The sequence below is a fragment of the Anabrus simplex genome, chromosome 10, assembly GCF_040414725.1.
Source record: "Anabrus simplex isolate iqAnaSimp1 chromosome 10, ASM4041472v1, whole genome shotgun sequence".
NCBI lineage: Eukaryota > Metazoa > Arthropoda > Insecta > Orthoptera > Tettigoniidae > Anabrus > Anabrus simplex.
The window spans coordinates 34,101,106-34,122,806 of NC_090274.1; the positions used below are offsets into that span (position 1 = coordinate 34,101,106).

A 21,701-nucleotide genomic window follows, 5' to 3' on the forward strand; every position below is an offset into this window, starting at 1 on the left:
TAAACACAATATGACAATTTTTAAAAAAGTTCAAGAGTCAATATGGATCAAACACGAGATTTATAATCTGTAATAAGCGAAATGTTTTCAGTTGCCCGTGGAGAGATGGTGTGGAATGACAATAGTAGGTGAATAAGCATGAGAGAAGCTTTTAAAATAGGAAAGATTATGATATGAAGATAAAGTTGAAATTCAAGATGACAAATTGGGGCAAATATTCATTTTTAGAACTAGGAGTAAGAGATTGGAATAATTTATCAAGTGAAATATTTGATGAATTTCCAAGTTCTTTGGAAACATTTAAGAGAAGGCTAGGTAACAACTGATAAGGTATCTGCCATCTGGATAACAGCAATGCAGATCATTCGTTCTTCCCAATACCTCTCCATACTTTGACTCTCCCTATTTCTCTCTGCTTCTATGATTTGGATTATGATCTTAGTATCAGTCCATTTGTAACTTTTAACAAGCTTTTTGTTGAACAGATCTATCCTGCACAGTTCTTAGTGGCTATGTACCTATTATGCCAATAGCCTTCCACTCCTCTCTAACTTCCTTCATTCAGTTATTTTCTGTTAAGCATGTCACATTCGATATCTTCTTTGTCAACCTGTTGTCATCCATCCTCATCAAATCATCATCATCATCATCATCATCATCCTAAACCATCTCCAGTTTCCTGGGTGTGGTATATGAGCCTCCTCCATCTCATCCTGTCCTTGTACCATTCTTCCTCCACCAACTTGTCCCAATCATGACCTCTCAGCATTACATCGCTCTTAACTAAATCTATCCATTTCCTTCGTGGCCTTCCCACGGGTCGTCTTCCTTCTACCTTTCTGTCAAATTCCTTCCTTGCAGTTCTGTTTACTGGCATCCTCTTCATGTGACCAAACCACTTCAGTCTTGATATCTGAATCTTATTTAGGAGAGAATTGTCTATTCCTACTTCTTCTCTAATTTTCTCATTCCTAATCTTGTCTTTCCTGGTTTTCTGGATCATAGTGCGTAGGAATTTCATTTCAGCTGCCTGAAGTTATCCATCCTCATCAAATGTCCCACAAAACTCAACCTACTTTTCTGTAATACAAGTGAAATTGGTTTTACTTTCTCATATAGCTCCTGCCTTTATCTATGTAATTAAATTAATAATATATTATGGTTCAATACAATAACACTTAGTAATGTGAGGTTACATCACAGCTCAATCACAAATGGTACGGTTTCAACTCCAGATCTGGGTCATCATCAGCTGATCGTTTAAAAGGTACAAGATAAAAGCAATGCACAGATGAATAACAAGTAACGTAGAAGATATAAAGATTTTTTCAAGATAAAAGTTTGTGTGAAGCTATATAACACTAGAGTATAAAGTACTAGGTTTTAAATGTCTTTAAAATCTTGATGTGAAGATGAATAAATGTATTATTAATTTAATTGTAATCTCAGTTCAGTACGGACAAAAATGAAATTCTTTTCTTTCAATTTATCTATGCACCCATATTTCATCCAGCTTTTTGGTACCCCATATATCTCAAGATCTTTCTTTCCTCCTTTTCCAATTGAATACAAGCTCTTTCGCCCAACGTCATGGTCTCAGTAGTGTACAATGCAGTGTTCTGGATGGGCATCATAGAAATGTTCCTTGATAGGTTCTTCTTCCCTAAATTGTCTTGGCAGTGAACCGTAGTTTCTGTAGGAATTGTGCTTTGTCTCCCACACTCTTATTATTCTGTAGTTTGTCTGTTATATTCTCACCTAGGTACTGGAAGCTGTTGGCTATCTCCACTACTTGATCTCCAACCTTCCAGTTGGACTTTGCATTCATCATCTTAGTCTTCTTGTATACTATCATCAGGCCAACATTCACCGCAATCTCGGCTAGGTTTCCTACCACCATCGCATATTCTTGCTTTTCGTGTAGCAATGCCATATCATCTGCGAAGGCCAAGCAGTCCATTGTGGTGTTGTGTTTGATCTTGTATCCAATCTGTACACCTTTGATACCCATGGTTTTGTTCAACTGTCTCCATTGTTTCAACACTCCATCCAGAACCAAGTTGAACAGTATTGGTGATCCATCACCTTGTCGGACTCCTGTTTTAATTTTGAAGCTGTCGGACAATGCATTTTGGAATCTAACTTGGGCAGTTGTGAACTCTAGAGGGTCCCTCAACAATGCAAATGATGTTGTATCCAGTCCTCTGGCACGCAGGATTTCCAGTATTGTATTCCTGTCTACTGTCGTAGGCTTTGGCAAAATCTAAAAGTGTCACTATCATGGTTTTTCCTTTCCTATACCTGTGTTCTATTATCCTCTTGAGCCCAAAATTCTGCTCTATACACCTTCTCCCTTTCCTGAAACCACTTTTGATATTCTGCTATGCTTGATTCAAGCTGTTCTTCCACTCTGTTCAATAATAATCTCGAAAGAATCTTGTATCCAATGTTCAGTAGTGAGACGCCTCTGTGGTTATCCAGTATCTTTTTATCGCCTTTCTTATGAATTGGCTTAGTTCCGTTCATTGGGTTATCTTCTTTTTCATCCAAATGTTCGTTATGTTGAACATGCTGTCTTCCATTGCTCGACCACCCCATTTGATCTCCTCTGTGCAGATACAATCACTACCTGCCACCTTGTTCTTGAGATCCTTAATTGCCTTCACCACTTCTATTCTGGTGGGTGCACGATTATGGTTGATGTCTTTGGTGTACTTTAGTGTCATCCCTCTTATAGGTGCGTTAGTGTTTAGTAAGACCTTGAAGTAACTCGCCATTTCCTCTTTCTCACCTATTTTCAACTCTCCGTCTTGTCCTTTCACAAAAGGTTCTCTTGCCTTGTAACCCTCCATCCTGTTTTTCATTTCCCTGAAAAAGGTTTGTAATTTGTTTTTCTTGAAGCTTTGATCAGCTTCTTCCAATCTCTCTCTCCGTGCATTCCTTATGGTCCTGGCAGCTGTTCTTATTCTGTTTCAAATGTTAACAAGTCGTCTTATTGCTTGCTGTTCCTCCACTTTACCAATGCCTTCCTCCTGCACTCGACTGCATATTCGCATTCACTATAGTCTATCAGCTTCATTGTCCGTATTGATAATTTAAGAACACAAGTATGTACTGTTTTAATGCAGATAATTTTAAACATTTTGTAAAAAAAAAGTATTGATTAGGTGTAAAACTCATCCTTCATACTTGTATTTGCATTCATTCAACCACCACTTATCCTTCCTTCTCTTGTTGTTAGTGGCAACTCGTTTAGTGTTTAGTAAGACCTTGAAGTACCTCACCATTTCCTCTTTCTCACCTATTTTCAACTCGCTGTCTTGTCATTTCTCCCGCTTACACATCACCGCCAAGTTCTTCATGTGATCATCTCTGTGTTTGTCCAGTAGTTCTCAGCCAATTCTGTGAGAATTCATGGTCCTGCTTTTCTTAGTTTTTGTTCGGTATCCATCAGCATTTAATTTCAATGAGGTAGTGGTCAGACTTCATCCTACTGATTTTTCCTTACTCCGGTATTCATTATCTCCCAGTTATTTCTTTCTCGGATCGCTACACGATATAATTGATACATCAATGTAAAATGTTTTCCAAAATCTTGTAAATAACTGAGTTTTCAACAAAAGAAAATTAAAGAAACTTTCGGCATAATTTGTAAGAGCAAGCTTACTTTAAGAAGACCTGCAGCATATATGACAAACTGCCAGTAGGTGAATTCTATTTTTTCCAAAATGTGGAATATTTTGGAATTATTGAAATTTCCTTCTGGGCACTTGACTGATGGTTAAAATGCAGGACATGTCCAGTAAAAGGAGGACATATCTGGTCATCTCGACAGTGTTGTGAGATGGACAGTACGCAACGGTATCATGATAAATAGGGTTAAAAGTCAGGTTGTGAGTTTCACAAATACGAAAACTCCTCTTAGTTTTAATTACTGTGTTGATGGGGTGGAAGTTCCTCTTGGGGATCATTGTATGAGGGGGAATCAAATATAAATGGCTTTTTATTTTTTTTTTTAACACTTTTATTGAAAAACACAAGGCAATTACAATTTATTTTTCCACATAGTTTCCTGCTTTGGAAATGCATTTGTCCCAGCGTATGGTCAGCTTTTCGATGCCCTCATCATAAAAAGAACAGGGTCGTGTCACCAGCCAGTTGTGCACAAAGTCTTCCACACTCTTGTCATCTTCAAATCATTGCCCTCCTAGAGCTTCTTTAAGCAGTCCGAACAAATGGAAATCACAGGGTGATAAGTCCGGACTGTAAGGAGGATGATAAAGTGTAGTCCAATGCATTTCCTGTAGCTTGGAGACAGTTAGAGCTGCAGTATGGGGCCACACATTGTCATAGAGGAGGATGACCTGCCGAATCGGTTGATCTCGTCTTTTGCGGCGATATGCAACCCTCGCCTTCCTCAACAGCTCGCAGTAGTAAGGAGCATTGATTGTGCATTGTTCATGCACAAAAACCAATCAGCAAAATGCCTCACCGATCAAAAAAAAAAAAAAAAGGTTGCCAAGAACCTTGCCAGTTGACAGTCCAGTCTTGCCTTCCACTGGTGCTGCTTTCCGTTTCCTCTGACACTCCTTACTGGCTTGTTTGGATTCGGGAGTGTAGTGGTGGACCCATGTTTTGTTGCAGGTGATAATCCAACTCAAAAATGCATCACCTTCTTCGGCAAACCTTGCTGTAAGCCTCTGACAGACCTCCAAATGTCTCAACTTGAGATTTTTGCTCAAAAGGCGAGGGACATATCTGGAACACACTTCACGGATCTGTAGGTCATTTGTGATGATTGCTTGACACCTCCCATTACTGATGTCGACTTGTTCTGCAATTTCTGATACTCTCGCTCGTTGATCATCATCAATAATGTCTTTAACTGCACAAATGTTTTCGTCTGTAATGCTGGTCCGAGGATGGCGATCGTGTTGCTGATTTTCCACACATTCTCATCCTACCTTGAACTTTTATGCCAAGTAAACACACGCATCCTTGACAATGTTTGATCACCGAACTGTGCAGGCAATCTCTGGCAAATTTCCGCCGCTGTAACTCCTTCACGAGCAAGAAATTTTATAATTATGCGTTGCACAGTAGAGGGGTGCATCTGCTATTCCGGCACTGTGAGCGTTACTTATGAAACGGCGGGAAATATCTAACAGCATGCTCTCCCCGCTCCTAACGGTCCCACCTAAGCATAGCAGAAGCGCGAAGCCAGTCCTACCAACTGTTGATGTTCAGGAACGAAAATCCTGTTTGTATTTGATCGACCTTCGTAAGTACCTAGCTGTTAATATAAGGAAAGATCTTCAATGGGGCAATACAATAAACGGTATTGTAAATAAAGACCACAGATCTCTAAACATGGTTATGAGGATATTTAAGGTTTGTAGTAAGGATGTAAAGGAGAGGGCATACAAGTCTCTGGTAAGACCCCAACTAGAGTATGGTTCCAGTGTATGGGACCCTTACCAGGATTACTTGATTCAAGAACTGGCAAAATCCAAAGAAAAGCAGCTCGGTTTGTTCTGGGTGATTTCTGACAACAACAAAAAAGTAGCGTTACAAAAATGTTGCAAAGTTTGGGCTGGGAAGACGTGGGAGAAGGGAGATGAGCTGCTCGACTAAGCGGTATGTCAAGAAGTTAGTAAAATAACCACCTAATCGATACTTTATTATCGATTATATTCATCGATACGGTCATGAAATGGACAACTTGTAATAAGCGGTATGTTCCGAGCTGTCAGTGGAGAGATGGCTGGAATGACATTAGTAGACAAATAAGTTTGAGTGATGTTTTTAAAAGTAGAAAAGATGGGCTGAGTGGCTCAGACGGTTGAGGTGCTGGCCTTCTAACCCCAACTTCGGTCCTGGCTCAGTCCGGTGGTATTTGAAGGTGTTCAGCCCCATGTCGGTAGATTTCTTCTTCTTAAGACGCCGTCTCAGAGCGGAGGTTGGAGATCCACGTAACTAGCTCTGATCTTGACAGTGCAGAATGGAATGCCATTTCTGAAGTACAGTAGTGCCATCTTCGAAGGTCTTTCAGCCATGAATTTCTTCTTCTCCCAACAGATCTCTTCCCCTGTATCTTCCCTTCAATAATAAGCTGTAATAACTGATACCTCTCACCTCTCATGATATGTCCTAGATATTGCGTTTTCCTCTGTTTTATGGTGAGCAGTAGTTCTTTTTGCTTTTTCATCCGACGAAGGACCTCGGCATTTGAGATTTTCATTACCCAGGATAACCGCAAGAGACGGCGATACAGGAACATTTCGAAGGCATCAATACGTTTTTCTATGATTGGATCCAGAGTCCAGCTTTCACATCTATATAGGAGAACAGAAAATGTATAGCAGCGGATCATACGAATTTACTGATACATAAAAAGAACTCCTGTGGGACTAAATTCCGGCACCTCAGCGTCTCCAAAAACTGTAAAAGTAGTTAGTGGGATGTAAAGAAAATGACATTATTATTTACAAGTAGGAAAGATGTCAGTATGAAGATAAAGTTGAAATTCAAGAGGACAAATTGGGACAAATATTCATTTATAAGAAGAAGAGCTAGGGATTGGAGTAATTTACCAAGGAAGATTTTCAATATCTTTCCAGATTCTTTACAATTATTTAATAAAAGACTACATAAACAACAGATAGGGAATCTGCCACCTGGCTGATTGCTCTAAATGCAGATCAGTGGTGAATGATGATTGTTGAGGTATTTATTTTGAGCAATGAATGAGAAAGATTATTAATTTCACATAATGAAGAAAGAGGCCTGAAATTGGATGATAGATAAGTGGGACTGTTTGCAGAAAGGAACGGAGTACAACCTGGATAATAAGTACACAACTCTTACCCTATACTGGATGTTGTAGAAGGTGGGGTGACCTCTTCCTGCCAGCTTTTCAGGCATCAGGCTGAAGGATATGGAGACATTGATGATTGAGATGTTGGTTATGGTAGGAGGCTCCAACAGATAGGTGTAGTCTGTAACAAATACAGTCCCCAAAGACAATTTAAATGGACATTGAGAGTAAGAGTACCCATTTTAACCCCTCAACGACGGGGGACATTTGAGTGCCACTCTACCAGCGGGATGGAGATGATTCAGGTGCAAGCACTAAGAAAAATACAGCGATCTCTTTAAAACTTCACTGTTAAAATAGTTTAGCTCAGATTATTTTCAAATGTTTACCGTAGAGACTTGAAATAATGTAGTTTACATTCATTGACTATATATATACCTTTTATAGTGTAGTATTGGAAAAGACACCTTCCACATTTTATATGGAATGAAAGTGACGTTCTTGTATTTGCCTGGATTGATTCACACTGTAATGAAAACTAGGGTAATTGTTGCCTCAAGAACATTGAGAGAAGAACCGGGAACAATAGCTCAAAGTTTCATTTAGCACAAATATCCAAGTTAATGGAAAGATTAGTTCATGAGGAAGAGGGCATATACTTTGGCGTGTTTTGTCGTCCATGCGAACCATGCCTTCCCATTCCTTACGTTATGCATTCACTCTCGCTTTGTTCAGTTCAGTCTGGTGTAGTGTGTTATTGTCTGATTTATTAACCTTTAATTACTTCTCTTTCATTCAAACTGCACCCTGTCATCCTTCTGCGCCATGCAAGTGACAGCAAGTTAAGTAAAAACGATTCTCAAGAAGTTTCAAGGCGTTGAAAGAATTATAGGAATTCTCACTATAATTATGATGTCAACATTCATATCAGTGAAGAGATGGAAGTTTACACTATCAATCTACATTAGGAAACATCCTGTATTGAAATATATATCCACTGGAATGCAGCACAAATGTAAATCTATATCCCCTCAACCGGAAAGACGTCAGATTATTTCAAGCACTTCTCTGATTTCAAACACTGATTTGAGCCGATTCATACAATACGCAAACGTTTTCGTGATACCTGAGCTCCCTAGTGCTGAATTGGTAGACATCAGTTATCTTCGAGATTCGTATTGGCAACCTTTGACACACAAACTATGAATCGCTTATGCATCGCCGTGAGACATCTGGCATACACGTTAAGTACTGGTACTATTGTTGTTAACACAGCAAAACCGAACTATAGAATTCATGCTAGGAACAAGATTCACATCGAGAAATGTTATATAATGTGTGTGTGGCACAGTTGTTGGCTTAAGATAATAAAGGTTTAGAAAATCCATATCGATCAGATCATTCATTCAATTCAGATTTCATTTCCATTCAGTTGGCAGTATAACCGGAACCAGGAGCGCTCCCTCCTCACCCCCGTAAAACTTGGTATCAAGAAAAGGTTCGTGTACTTTATATACAAGGAAGGCAGAGATGTTCACCTTCAAAGATATATCATTTCCATCTTTATAACTTTAAAACTTCGCAACCTAGAACGAAATGAAGTTAGACCTGGAGGAGTCTATACCATGCATGGAAGTCAGCAGTGTATGAAGAAAAGGAGATCTATGACATATGGAAGTAGGCGTCAAGGGGTTTAAGAACAAGGTGGATCCCGCTTTTGTGTTCAAACTACTGATCAATGTGCCTCTTGAGTCCCACCTTGAAGATCTTTGAGAAAATTCTTGACCAGCGCCTTTGCAGAATCGTCACACTCACCATCAACCAGTGTGGATTCATCAAAGGTTCCAGGCACAACAAATGTCATTTTTCCCCCATGGACTCTCCTAGAGAGACACCATGAGAAGAGAAAGCCATTACATCTATCTTTCCTTGATGTAGAGAAGGCCTTCAACCATGTCCCATACTAACTTACATGGCAATCTCTGCTCCTCATCAAATTGATTTGAATGCTCTACTCAAACACCACCAGCCATATTAGATGCTCGGTTGGCACCTCTAATGACTTCTGTGCAAAAATTGGCATCTGTCAGGGATCTACACTGTCGCCACTCCTTTTCGTCTTCATCATTAATCTGCTTGCAGAGTATTTGATAAATTAAAATTAAATATTTATTCCACCTTATTGATACTATATATTTATTGCCTTAAACAATTTCTTCAGTTAGTAGTACATGTTTCATTTTTATACAAATGTCATCAGCTACATCCTTGCTTAGGTCAAAACAATAAAAATATACTAAGACATAGCTTTTCTAAAATTGTCTAAAAACATGCTTAAAAACTTTGAAACTATTGGTTATTAAGGTAATGATGTAATGAGCTATAGAGGGGGGGAGTGGAGAGGGAAGGGGGGTTGGTTGTGGTAGAATTAATTGTTTTAGTATCTACGGACTTCAAATGCTCTTAATAAAAGCTGTGATAGTTCATCAAAAAGTTCTTTACATTCAAAAATAAAAGGTAGGATTCTCCACCTGTTCAATACAACTTAATATATTATTTTTGAATGTAAATATTTTTTCAATACGAACCAGTTATGAAGTTTTTGACGTTAAATAAAAATGAAGTTATTTGTAAAAACTTACGTTCCATAATTACTAGAGATCGAAGCAGTTCTTTTTTTCTTTTTTTTTTTTTTTTTTTTCTTGCTGCATTGTGTTGTTGAGAATCTCTTGAATAACTCCTTAAATGAATGACTTGTGGCGTTTCTTTACGTAACATAAAATTCAATTTTTAATTATGGTAACAAAGGATATCCTGCGGTTGAATGATCATTGTAAACTTGAAAGATTGCAACAGTAATCTTGTTAATAAGGAGTCTAAGAAGCAAAGCTGTATCAATGGCAGTGGGACCCCTCCAAGGTCAGCAATAATTTGGTACTCCTTATTTTAGAAAAGCTATGTGTTAGTGGATTTTTATTATTTTCACCAAAGCAATGACACTTGTAGCTGATGATGTTTGTATAAAAACAAAATATGCACACCCAACTGAAGAAATTGCTTAAGGCAATAAATATAATAATAATAAATTTTATTGTGTACAATGTGCAAAATTTGCATATTACACCAAGTAAATTACAATTCATTCAAGGAGAATTTTGTACAGAGTAAAACTGATTCAGAGAGACTCTTTTCTTGCACTTCATTACGTGATATGTATCACACTGTTCATTGAACAATACACATACACACTCCTGGCTGGCCCGGTGGTAGGATTTCTTGGCACAGATACGGTGGTGAAAGCCGTGTATTGCAAAGTGTGTCACCAAATATCTCAATTCATATTCCTCTTTCATCCAATCCTTATTTATCATTGCGTCTGTACTGTAAAAGCTTTCCTCGATCGAGTCCCTTTTCTCTTGTAGTTCTCGTAACAGTTCATCGTATGCCGGAGTTTGCTGTAGAGGCATTTGTAGTCTTAAATCCTCTATCAAGAAGGTTTCCCGGGCCAACACAAATACGTACTGGGATCGGGTGAATTTAGATACCCCTAGGACCCTCTTAAGGTATCTCGGTTTCATGCTTTCCAGTTCTCGTAGCTGTTTATATGATAGATACTCCTATATTACTTCTAAACCGTATATGAGCATTGGTAGCACTTTGACTTGGAAAAGTTTCATGGCCGTCTCCAGTGACATTTTTTGCAGATGTTTGATTTCACTTATGCTTCTAAGTGCAGCAGCTAGTCTCTTCTTTATGTGTACTGAGAAGGTCGTCCCGGAGACTTGTAGTGTGATCCCTAGATATTTGAACTGGTTTTTCGGTGTTAATGTATGTCCCCCACATACACTGACTGACAGAGCAAATGCAACACCAAGAAGGAGTGGTCAGAACTTTATGCCAATTGCAGGGTAGACTGACGCCACTGAGGTATGCTCATGATGTGAAATGCGCCACTGTGCTGCGCACGTAGCAAACGATAAATGGGACACGGCGTTGGCGAATGATTTCTCAGCCGACAGTCATTGTAGAACGTGTTGTCGTGTGCCACAGGACACGTGTATAGCTAAGAATGCCAGGCCGCCGTCAACGGAGGCATTTCCAGCAGACAGACGACTTTACGAGGGGTATGGTGATCGGGCTGAGAAGGGCAGGTTGGTCGCTTCGTCAAATCGCAGCCGATACCCATAGGGATGTGTCCACGGTGCAGCGCCTGTGGCGAAGATGGTTGGCGCAGGGACATGTGGCACGTGCGAGGGGTCCAGGCGCAGCCCGAGTGACGTCAGCACGCGAGGATCGGCGCATCCGCCGCCAAGCGGTGGCAGCCCCGCACGCCACGTCAACCGCCATTCTTCAGCATGTGCAAGACACCCTGGCTGTTCCAATATCGACCAGAACAATTTCCCGTCGATTGGTTGAAGGAGGCCTGCACTCCCGGCGTCCGCTCAGAAGACTACCATTGACTCCACAGCATAGACGTGCACGCCTGGCATGGTGCCGGGCTAGAGCGACTTGGATGAGGGAATGGCGGAACGTCGTGTTCTCCGATGAGTCACGCTTCTGTTCTGTCAGTGATAGTCACCGCAGACGAGTGTGGCGTCGGCGTGGAGAAAGGTCAAATCCGGCAGTAATTGTGGAGCGCCCTACCGCTAGACAACGCGGCATCATGGTTTGGGGCGCTATTGCGTATGATTCCACGTCACCTCTAGTGCATATTCAAGGCACGTTAAATGCCCACCGCTACGTGCAGCATGTGCTGCGGCTGGTGGCACTCCCGTACCTTCAGGGGCTGCCCAATGCTCTGTTTCAGCAGGATAATGCCCGCCCACACACTGCTCGCATCTCCCAACAGGCTCTACGAGGTGTACAGATGCTTCCGTGGCCAGCGTACTCTCCGGATCTCTCACCAATCGAACACGTGTGGGATCTCATTGGACACCGTTTGCAAACTCTGCCCCAGCCTCGTACGGACGACCAACTGTGGCAAATGGTTGACAGAGAATGGAGAACCATCCCTCAGGACACCATCCGCACTCTTATTGACTCTGTACCTCGACGTGTTTCTGCGTGCATCGCCGCTCGCGGTGGTCCGACATCCTACTGAGTCGATGCCGTGCGCATTGTGTAACCTGCATATCGGTTTGAAATAAACATCAATTATTCATCCGTGCCGTCTCTGTTTTTTCCCCAACTTTCATCCCTTTCGAACCACTCCTCCTTGTGTCACTGTCAGTCAGTGTACAATGTAGTCCCCTTTCGATAAGCGTGCTCCTCTCCTGAATACCATTAATTCTGTCTTCTTTAGATTCATCCTTAGCTCGTTGTCATCTGCCCATTGTGTGATAAGCTCCATTCCGTTTTGTAAATCTTTTATGTTATCAGCGGCTATTACTATATCATCTGCATATATGTATATGCTTACAAATTGTGCTCCCTCTGATTTTTGTAGGGAGATCCTTGGTCGGCGCATTGAACAATAAAGGGCTCAATGGGTCCCCTTGAAGCACTCCGATGGTTTGATCTATCCAGTCTGATTGGGATACCCCATCACTGATTTGCACTTGGTTTGCCGCTAGTATGTTAGCTATTAAATTCATCATATCCGAGCGTCCGACGAGGCTATCCAGTTTCTCGATTAATTTCCTTCTATTGACAGTGTAAAAGGCTTTGGTGTAATCAATGAAGATTACGTACTTCTTCCCGTGGGCTTGTGTTCTTTCTTGTATGTCCTTTAACAGACAGCTCGCTGCTATCAGGGTGGATCTCGCTTTCCGGAATCCAAATTGTTCATCAGGTAACAGTGGTTCCATCAGGTTACTTATTTTCTGTGCTAATAGTTTGGTGAGTATTTTAAATGCCACCAATTCCAGGGCTATACCTCTGTAAGATTCTGGTTTGCTCATGTTCCCTTGTCTTTTATAGCATCTTTATGACTGCCTTCCGCCATGCACCTTAGGTATGTTGCTGGATTTTACGGACTTGTTCATTAGCATTGTCCACACTGGTTCTAGGTATGGTAGTGTAGCTTTTAGATGTTCTGCGCAAAGTCCATCCATTCCCGGTGCCTTGTTTACCTTGTTTGTTGAGATGGCCTTTCTCACTTCCTCACTTGTGAAGATTGTAGTTCTTTCTATCACTTTCCTCTCCTCTAACTTCGGTCTGGTTTCCTTAAGGGCTAGCACACCTCTCATATGATTCTCCCAGGTTTCTGTGGGTATGTCTGCAGGAAATCACAGCTGCCATGGTCTAAGTGCCTTATAAGGGTTCTTCTCAGTGTCTTTCACAAGCTTTTTGTCTTCCTTTGCCCTAAATTCCCACTTTTTCAGCTTCAGTAGCATCCTGAATTTCTTCCTCGCTCTCTGGTAGCATTGCAGGTCTCTTTTGTCTTTCGTTCTCCTAGCTACGTGCAATTTTTCTAGTGTAATTCGCCTTTCAAGGTAACACTCCTTGTCGAACCATTTTTGCGCTTTCCTGGTGTCCTCCTTTGCTGCACTTCCTTCTTCGATGAATTTCGTTATTCTTGCTATGGCCTCATCCAGATTTCCCTCTCTGATGTCTTGTAGTATGCTTGGTATCTTAACAGTGTTCTCCTGGAGCATATGTGGGTCCAACCTTCTCTGTATCCTTTACGTTTTTATCTGTTTATTCATGCGGGTGTTTGTCTTGAGTGTCGTTCCTATTGGTATATGTTTCCTGATTAATGCTGCCTCATTTCTTATTAGGACGTTATGTTCCAATGCATTGAAGCCTCTAGTGAATGTGAGGTCTATAGTGCTTCCTCCATTATGGCATATGTATGCGAGTGCCTTTCTGTCGTTCACTAATGTGAGCCCTTCCTCTAGCAGATAGTCCAGTACTACTTCCGCTTTGTTATTTGCTTTATTTATTGGGCAGTTCAGATCGCCCGCGATGATCTCTCTTTCATTCACCTGTATGGTGTCTAATGCTCTCTGTATACCATCTACTATGTCTATTGTGCTGTATTCTGGTCTGTAGTATACGCCCACTAATGTTCCTATTTTTGTTTTAATCACCAATTGATTCTCCTCCTTGAGAATTGTTTCAAAGGGGGTAAATTTCGAGTTGATCAGGCATGTTACTCCACCTGATGGCCTTCCTTTATCGCCTTTCCTCGCAAATGCGTGGATGTTATAGAATCCTTTCACTTCACACTTTGATTCCATGGTAATGTCTCTGTCAGTATACATATGTCTAACTCACTGAAAATGTCTCTCAGGATCTGTCTTAATACGCCTTCTAGTCCTTCTATGTTCCAGTTGAGAACTTTCACTTGATCCGGTTCCATCTTATGATCTTTTCCTTACCTCCAGGGATCTTGAAAGGGCCGGCATATGACGTCCTTTCGCCAGAATGCCCCCTCATATACTTTGTCATGTTCTTTCATTGGGATGCCCATTTTAAATGCTCTCCTGGTATTGGTGTCACTAACCATTTGACAGTTTATTGTTCCAACCACCACATTTTCCCTTAGGTATGTCTTCTTCCGTGGTTTCCAGGGTCAGATTTCCCAGATATAGCCACATGTCTCCCTGTACTGCCTTCAACTTGCTTTCCCCTTGTCTTGCGCCCCTTATTCTTTCACTTGTTTCCTTTCCTCCTTCCCCCTCTGATACTCGTCTACTCCTGGGTCGCTTTCTTTCTCTTATCACTCTCGTCCATAAATATATAGTATCAATAAGGTGGGAGCAGGGGTGCCTCCCAGTTGATTTATAGAATGAGGAGATAAGAAATTTTGGAACGAACATTAGTACTACGAAAAGTAAGACTTTGATCATAACGAGAGGTAACAGAAAATTCAGAGAACTGATAAAAATAGGAAATGAGCCTCTTGAAGTAGTGAAAATTTTTTAATATTTGGGCAGCATGATGTCACAAGATGGAAATTTGGATGGAGAAATTGAGTTAAGAATACAGCAGTCTGCAAGTTTCTACCAGTGTGTTAGAAACATTGTATGGAACAAAGATGTGCCAATGAAATGCAAGAAGGTTTTATACTCTTCCTATTATAAACCTATACTCGCCTATGCTTCAGCAGCCTGGACGTTGACTAAGTGGAACCAAAGTAAAATACAAGCAGCTGAAATGAGATTCTTGCGGAGCATATAGGGAAAGACAAGACGAGATAGAATACGAAATGAGGAAATAAGGGGAAGCATGGGAGTGTGTGAACTTCAAGAAGAGATTGATATAGCAAAGCTAAAATGGATCCGTGGTAGAGTGTCGGCCTCCAGATCCCAAGATAGCGGGTTCAAACCCGGCAGAGGTAGTCGGATTTTTGAAGGGCGGAAAAAAGTCCATTCGACACTCCATGTCGTACGATGTCGGCATGTAAAAGATCTCTGGTGATACATTTGGTATTTACCCGACAAAATTAATTAAATCTCAGCCATAGACGCCCAAGAGAGATCCGGTTTACTCTGTCTGCCATCTAGCGGACCTAGAGTAAAACGGAACGTCGAAATTGACGAGCAGACAGCCAGATGGCGTCAAATCGAAATGTCTGCACACGGTAGCTGAGGCCATACGATTATTATTATTATTATTATTATTATTATTATTATTATTTATTATTGACACATGATGAGAATACCAAACAGAAAATTCATGGATACAGATACTGCAAAGAGGCCTAGAGGATGGCCTAAGATGAGACTGAGCTCTGTTGTGGACTGTATTGCAAATAGAGGAGTCGATAGCAATAGAGTACTAGAAGAGGAGTGGTGAAAAGATCGAGTAAGGTGGAGGGAGTAAGGGAATGGATGAAGAAGAAGAAGAAAGAAGAAGGTGGAATATGTATTTAATTTTAATTTATCAAATGGATCATGAAGCTGATTGCTGCTTGCCGAGGTCAATAACATCCCTCAGGCCCAAGAGGTCACACGTAAGATATGCTGGTGGGGGAGTAGGGTTCAAGGTGGGAGTGGGGGTGCCTCCCAGAGCTTCAGAAAAAATAACATTCAGATCTACTTCCCTTGCTGGTGGCAGAGTGCATTTCTGCTGGGTTTTTTCATACTCCCTAACATGTTATGCTCCATGATTGAGATATGAAAAGATTTGCATATTCTGACAATTGGATCTCAAATAAAAATACATAAAATTATTAAGATGACAAAGGCTCTGCCCAGCCAAATGATCCAGGCACCTGTATGCTAAAATGGGTTATAAGGACCAAGAAGCCCAATACTCTCTTCAAATTCCAAGGTCCTTGGCTCTCTTATATCCCATAATTATAAATCTTTCAGTCTTTTCTAAATTCAACATTACCCTCCATTAACTTGACATAGAAATTCCCTGAAAGGGAACGTTTTCTTATGAAGAGAGGAACCTCCCTTACATTTTGTAAACTGGGCGAGTTGGCCGTGCGGTTAGGAGCGCACAGCTGTGAGCTCACATCCGAGAGATAGTGGGTTCAAACCCCACTGTCAGCAGCCCTGAAGATGGTTTTCCATGGTTTCCCATTTTCACACCAGGCAAATGCTGGGGCTGTACCTTAATTAAGGCCACGGCCGGTTCCTTCCCATTCCTAGGCCTTTCTTGTCCCATCGTCGGCATAAGACCTATCTGTGTCAGTGCGATGTAAAACAAATAGCGCCGGGCTGAGTGGCTCAGACGGTTAAGGTGCTAGCCTTCTAACCCCAACTTGGCAGGTTCGATCCTGGCTCAGTCCGGTGGTATTTGAAGGTGCTCAAATACGACAGCCTCGTGTCGGTAGATTTACTGGCACATAAAAGAACTCCTGCGGGACTAAATTCCGGCACCTCGGCATCTCCGAAGACCGTAAAAGTAGTTAGTGGGACGTAAAGAAAATAACATTATTATTATTTATTAAAAAACAAATAGCAAAAAAAAATTCATAACAAACATTTTAGCGATGAGGGGGGTTTCTTTCCTTATTTGCTAGGCTTCAACCTCCAAAACGGATCGTTTTCTCCCGTCAGTTCAAGTAATGGTGACTTTCCGACTCGTCAGGTTCTCCTTGGAAGGAGACAAGTAAAAGAGCATAGTTTTCGCTCTGGGGCTCGCAATTACATGTTCACAACAACAGCAACAACAACAATCTCCTGCTGAGACGGGCAAGATTGGGTGATTTTTGTGGGCACTGCGGTGCATCTGTAGCCTTTTTAATATCCTTTCTGGTGCACTAATTTGTGATTTCTTGTCACTTTGTTGCTGTGTGTTTCTGTGTTAGTTTGCTCACCGGTTTTGTTGCTCGATAGTTATTCACGATGGCTCTAGGAGGTGGAGACATCTCCTCATGCACTTCAACCTCTTCCTCAGAGATGAACTTCTGAGGCTGTCTCCACCAAACCAAAAATCAATGTTCTACCTGGTTTTGATACCAAGATCATAGCGGTTTGGATCAAATCTTGGAAATTCCCACCCAACATTGCTGCAACCTATCCATCATGGCATCCTCCACTAAAAGGGAGCGTAAAACTATTAGCAGAATGGTTCTTAAACGTAAGCGGCCAAATCCTTGGAAGAGCCGATTCCTACAGACAGTGTGGTTTGAACCCACTATCTCCTGAATATAAGTTCACAGCTGCACGACCCTAACCGCATCACGAACTCACAAACAGAACATGGATGATATTATTATTGTTGAAGTACTGATGGAGGGGATATTATCTACCCTGCTAATGTATGTAGCAAATTTATGTCATAGTTAGATTTTTGTTCTAGTCAAGGAAGTACAAATTCAGATCAATCCAGGAATAAAAATCATGCAAAAGATGACAAAGGTAACAAGTATTCACCGTACCAAATAGGCCCACGGATTAGACATATAGAGTCAGTCAACCCTACTTACATTAGCTTTATAAGAATTTTAACGTGTGCAAGTTATTTTAAAACAACAAGTGTAGACTTATGTTTTATTCAATGTGCATCAATGCACTCAAAGAACAATTGACAAGATGATTATGTGTATAATTTGTAAGATATTTGTACAGGTAATTGGTTTATAACCCTTTGACTGCCAGCCTCATTCGCGGTGTCCATGTCCTATACCGCCAAGGCCTATTGAGCACTTTTTACCTTGCAGTAAATTATTAATAATAACTTCTGTTCAACTTATGTAAATTGAATGGGAATTTTTTTGTTTCGAAGGTAATGCTTCGGACATTTTATTGATGTAAATTAATGCACCTTTATTTTTAAAATTTTTATTTTATCAAGTGATAATTCAAATAAATATTTCCTTCCTTTGAAAAAAAAAGTATTTCATGACCAAAAAGCGGTAAGAAAAAATACTTTTACTATCAAAAGCTGCATTATTTTAGAGAGGTGGTGTTTCCTATGCTATATATAAATAATACAATATTACAGTTACAAAATTTTTATTATTGTTATTATTGTCATTATTATCATTATTATTATTATTATTATTATTATTATTACATTAACGTGAAATTTTCTAATCTTACATTATATGCAAATGCTGCAGTTCCGGGTTCGTTTTAAGTAAAACATTACTGCTAATGTATATTTCACACATGCTTAACGCTCAAAAATTCACTTTTTGCCTTAAAAATATAATACAAGAAATTATTTACTAATACTTACACACGTTTATGACGTGCTCTAGCAAATGTGCTTAGGGAGGCACAAAGGGTGTACACTCTTCTTACACTGTTTACAAATGTATCTGGTCTTTTTTCCATTTACCACCTTGACTAGTACTACTCTTTCTGAATACGGAACAGTTGCATTCCTTTTTCTTTTGGTAAGATAGTGAGGGGTTCGTTACCCGCCCGCGGGAGCCGAATTGACGCTTGACCACCAAGCCACTCGGCAGCAAGTTCCTCAACTAAACTTGTTGTATATAGTCTTATTAATCCAAAACTAGTCCAAAACATGTATTATACATTATTAAAACGAATAAATAACTTGGAAATTACTTTTTCTGGAATGTCCAATCAATTGGACGTTGGCGGTTAAAGGGTTAATATTATTATGGTTGTATGGTTGAAGATGGCCCAAGATATCAGGGCCAAAACTAGAATCATGTGTATATTTAATATATTACTGTGTACCAGTTTGAATTGTACTGATTAGGAGGAGCAGCCACTAATGCTATATTTGTTAAATTACATAATCAATAAGGATAAGCTTATAAATTATGATTAAGTCAAGTTTCTTCTTAACAAATCTGTGGTAGACTGAAAAAAAAAAAAAAAGATTGTGGGTGGATTCCATCAAGGACATTGAATATCTGAACGCCACCTCAGAAGATGCCTTGGATCAGTCTCAATGGAAATGAATGTCCAACAAATGGACCCTGCTAATATGCAGGAAGATGATGAGACTGTCCGTTTAAGACAGGTTTTACTATATGTATGATTTATGTTTCTTTTGTTGTAAATGAAACAAATAAATAGTTTTTTTTTTTAAACTTACGATGTTGACACTGCGGTGGATAGTACCCAGCCTTACAACCCCGAGGACAGTGGCCGGTGTAGATATTGCAGTCATTTTCTAAACAATGGCCACATTGCTGATGACAGTCGCCTCCAAATTTACCTGGAGGACAACCTGGAGAAAGATTTAATATTTAGATAGTGTATTATTATTATTATTATTATTATTATTATTATTATTATTATTATTATTATTATTATTATTATTATTATTATTATTATTATATACTTACTGTACTTACTTACTTACTTACTTTCATTACAGCTAAGTCCAGAGAATCCGCTTGCACACGAGCAGTTACTGTGTGGGGTGCATAACATCACACCTCTACAGCCATATTGGGAATTACTGCAGCGACCTCCACAGTCCTGGCCGAAATGGTTTTCTCCACAAGCTGTAGGAAGATGAAAATGCGGTGGTAACTAGTGATACATAGAAGACAAATATGAACTTATCCACATTCTAATAATACTATGATAGAAATCCGGACTGGACTTCGACAAGGTGATGGTCTCTCACCATTACTATTTAATTGCACACTAGAGAAAATCATGCAAGAATGAACTAAGAAATGCCAACCAAACATCAAGATTGGCAAAAATATCAAACTCAACTGCCTGGCATTTGCAGATGACCTTGCGCTGATCGCAAATAGTGTGGAAGAACTCAAAAATATAGCAGCAAAAGTCGGACTACAAATCTCATTTGAAAAGTCGGAAATGATGTCATCCTTCAAGGTTCAAACACCAACTATCACACTGAATAATAACTAACAAATTAAGATTGTAAATAAATTCAAGTATTTTGGGGAGATTATTACTTGGAACTTAAACGAGAAAGTATCAGTAGAAAATAGAACAACTAAATTGAAACAAGCACAACATATCACTTGGCCAACCTACAAGAAGAAATTTCTCTCGATAAATGCAAAATTCAAACACTACAACTCCATTATTAAACTTGAAGCAACCTATGCTAGTGATGTACGTTGGGTATTCAGCCCGAAGGCTGGTTTGATCCTCTGCAGCTCTGCCAACAGCTGTCATAAATAGCCTAGGTGTCACTGAAGAGGCGTACTAGGGAAATGAGGAGTGCGGTAGTTTCCCGTTGCTTTCCTCACCGAGCCAGCCACTGCTATTACATATCAGTCTGCCAAGCCCACTGAAATGCATGCACCAACCGACCCTATGAGTGGTATCTTCATACCATTCATAACAGGGACTGGCTGCATAAGCAATGGTATTACTAGCATCTCTCATACCTCAGTCACTTTCATATTGTCAAAGCCAAGGATGAGACTGAGACAGGTCAATGAAAGTAACAAATTTGATATAGCCCATACCAGAAGGCATAGTGCACTGTAAACACTACATCTCGCCAGCAAAGGCATTATGCTAGTGAAATACCATTCAATTTGAACACCAAATCAACAACAGATAAACTACAGAAGACAGAAAGAAGAATCCTTAGAACCATCATAAACAACAAAACCAAGTAGATGGACAATGGCGATTATTACCTAATAAAATTGTATACGAGTAAACTGAGTCAATAATAGACACAATGCAGAAAAGGAGGGTTGCATTTTTCTGCCACATATGAAGACTACCAGAAACCAGGATACTGAAACATGTTTTCAACTACTTTTGGAAAAGTAAAACCAAGAATAATTGGTTCAAAGAAGTCCAAGATGATTTAGATGAGTTAGGCTTGCAATGCAGCAAACTGAAGAGAAGAGAAGAGAAGAGAAGAGAAGAGAAGAGAAGAGAAGAGAAGAGAAGAGAAGAGAAGAGAAGAGGATCCTGAGAAACAGAGACTTGAGACTTAAACAAAAAACTTTTACATGCAAACAGTACACCATAACTGACTCAGAAAGGGCAGCCAGGTCAGAAAGAATGAAGAAGTTCTGAGAGCAGAAGAAAAAACATAAGCCAAATTTGTAGTTAATACTCTTAAGAGTTAAATGTATATGGATTGATTAAAGTGCTCCAATGTGGGTGTAAAATAAAATAATACTACTATGATAATGTGACTATATTTCAGAGGCATAACAAATTTGAATTTGTTACGGGCCCTCTGGCACAAAATCAAAATTGGGCCCCCTGAAAGAAATTCTATCCCTTTCAGACCGTGTACGCACAATTGTGCGAGTTCGTATTTTATTTATGTCTGAGCTTATTTGACATTTTCTTGGCGCCAGACTGGACTGCAGTGTTTGTGTGGGACACGTAGCATGTACTTCAGCTGTTTTTATTTAGTACTTGACCACCAGGGGGCAGGAAGAAGAGTTTAATAATACAGTTCATTAGTAAGATGGCGGGAAGCAGTAATGCCTAAAGTAAGTATTTATTTATTGCATTCATATTAATCTAGAAGCTTTACTGAATATCAGAATATAATCAATGAAGTGTGTAGATTGTGTAGCAAATGTAAATTGTGAACTTAC

At 40.0% G+C, this 21,701-nt stretch overlaps 1 protein-coding gene across 1 annotated transcript in view; it reads right to left on the reverse strand.

The window, feature by feature from the left end:
• Positions 1-21,701, reverse strand: part of LOC136881783 (phosphatidylinositol phosphatase PTPRQ) — a 153,892-nt gene that overhangs the window by 100,882 nt on the left and 31,309 nt on the right. The window contains exons 5-7 of the mRNA XM_067154221.2: positions 19,509-19,649; positions 19,235-19,369; positions 6,868-6,998 (exon numbers count right to left, since the gene is read on the reverse strand). Coding sequence (XP_067010322.2) covers positions 6,868-6,998; positions 19,235-19,369; positions 19,509-19,649 — 407 coding nt within the window. The remainder of the gene's footprint in view (positions 1-6,867; positions 6,999-19,234; positions 19,370-19,508; positions 19,650-21,701) is intronic.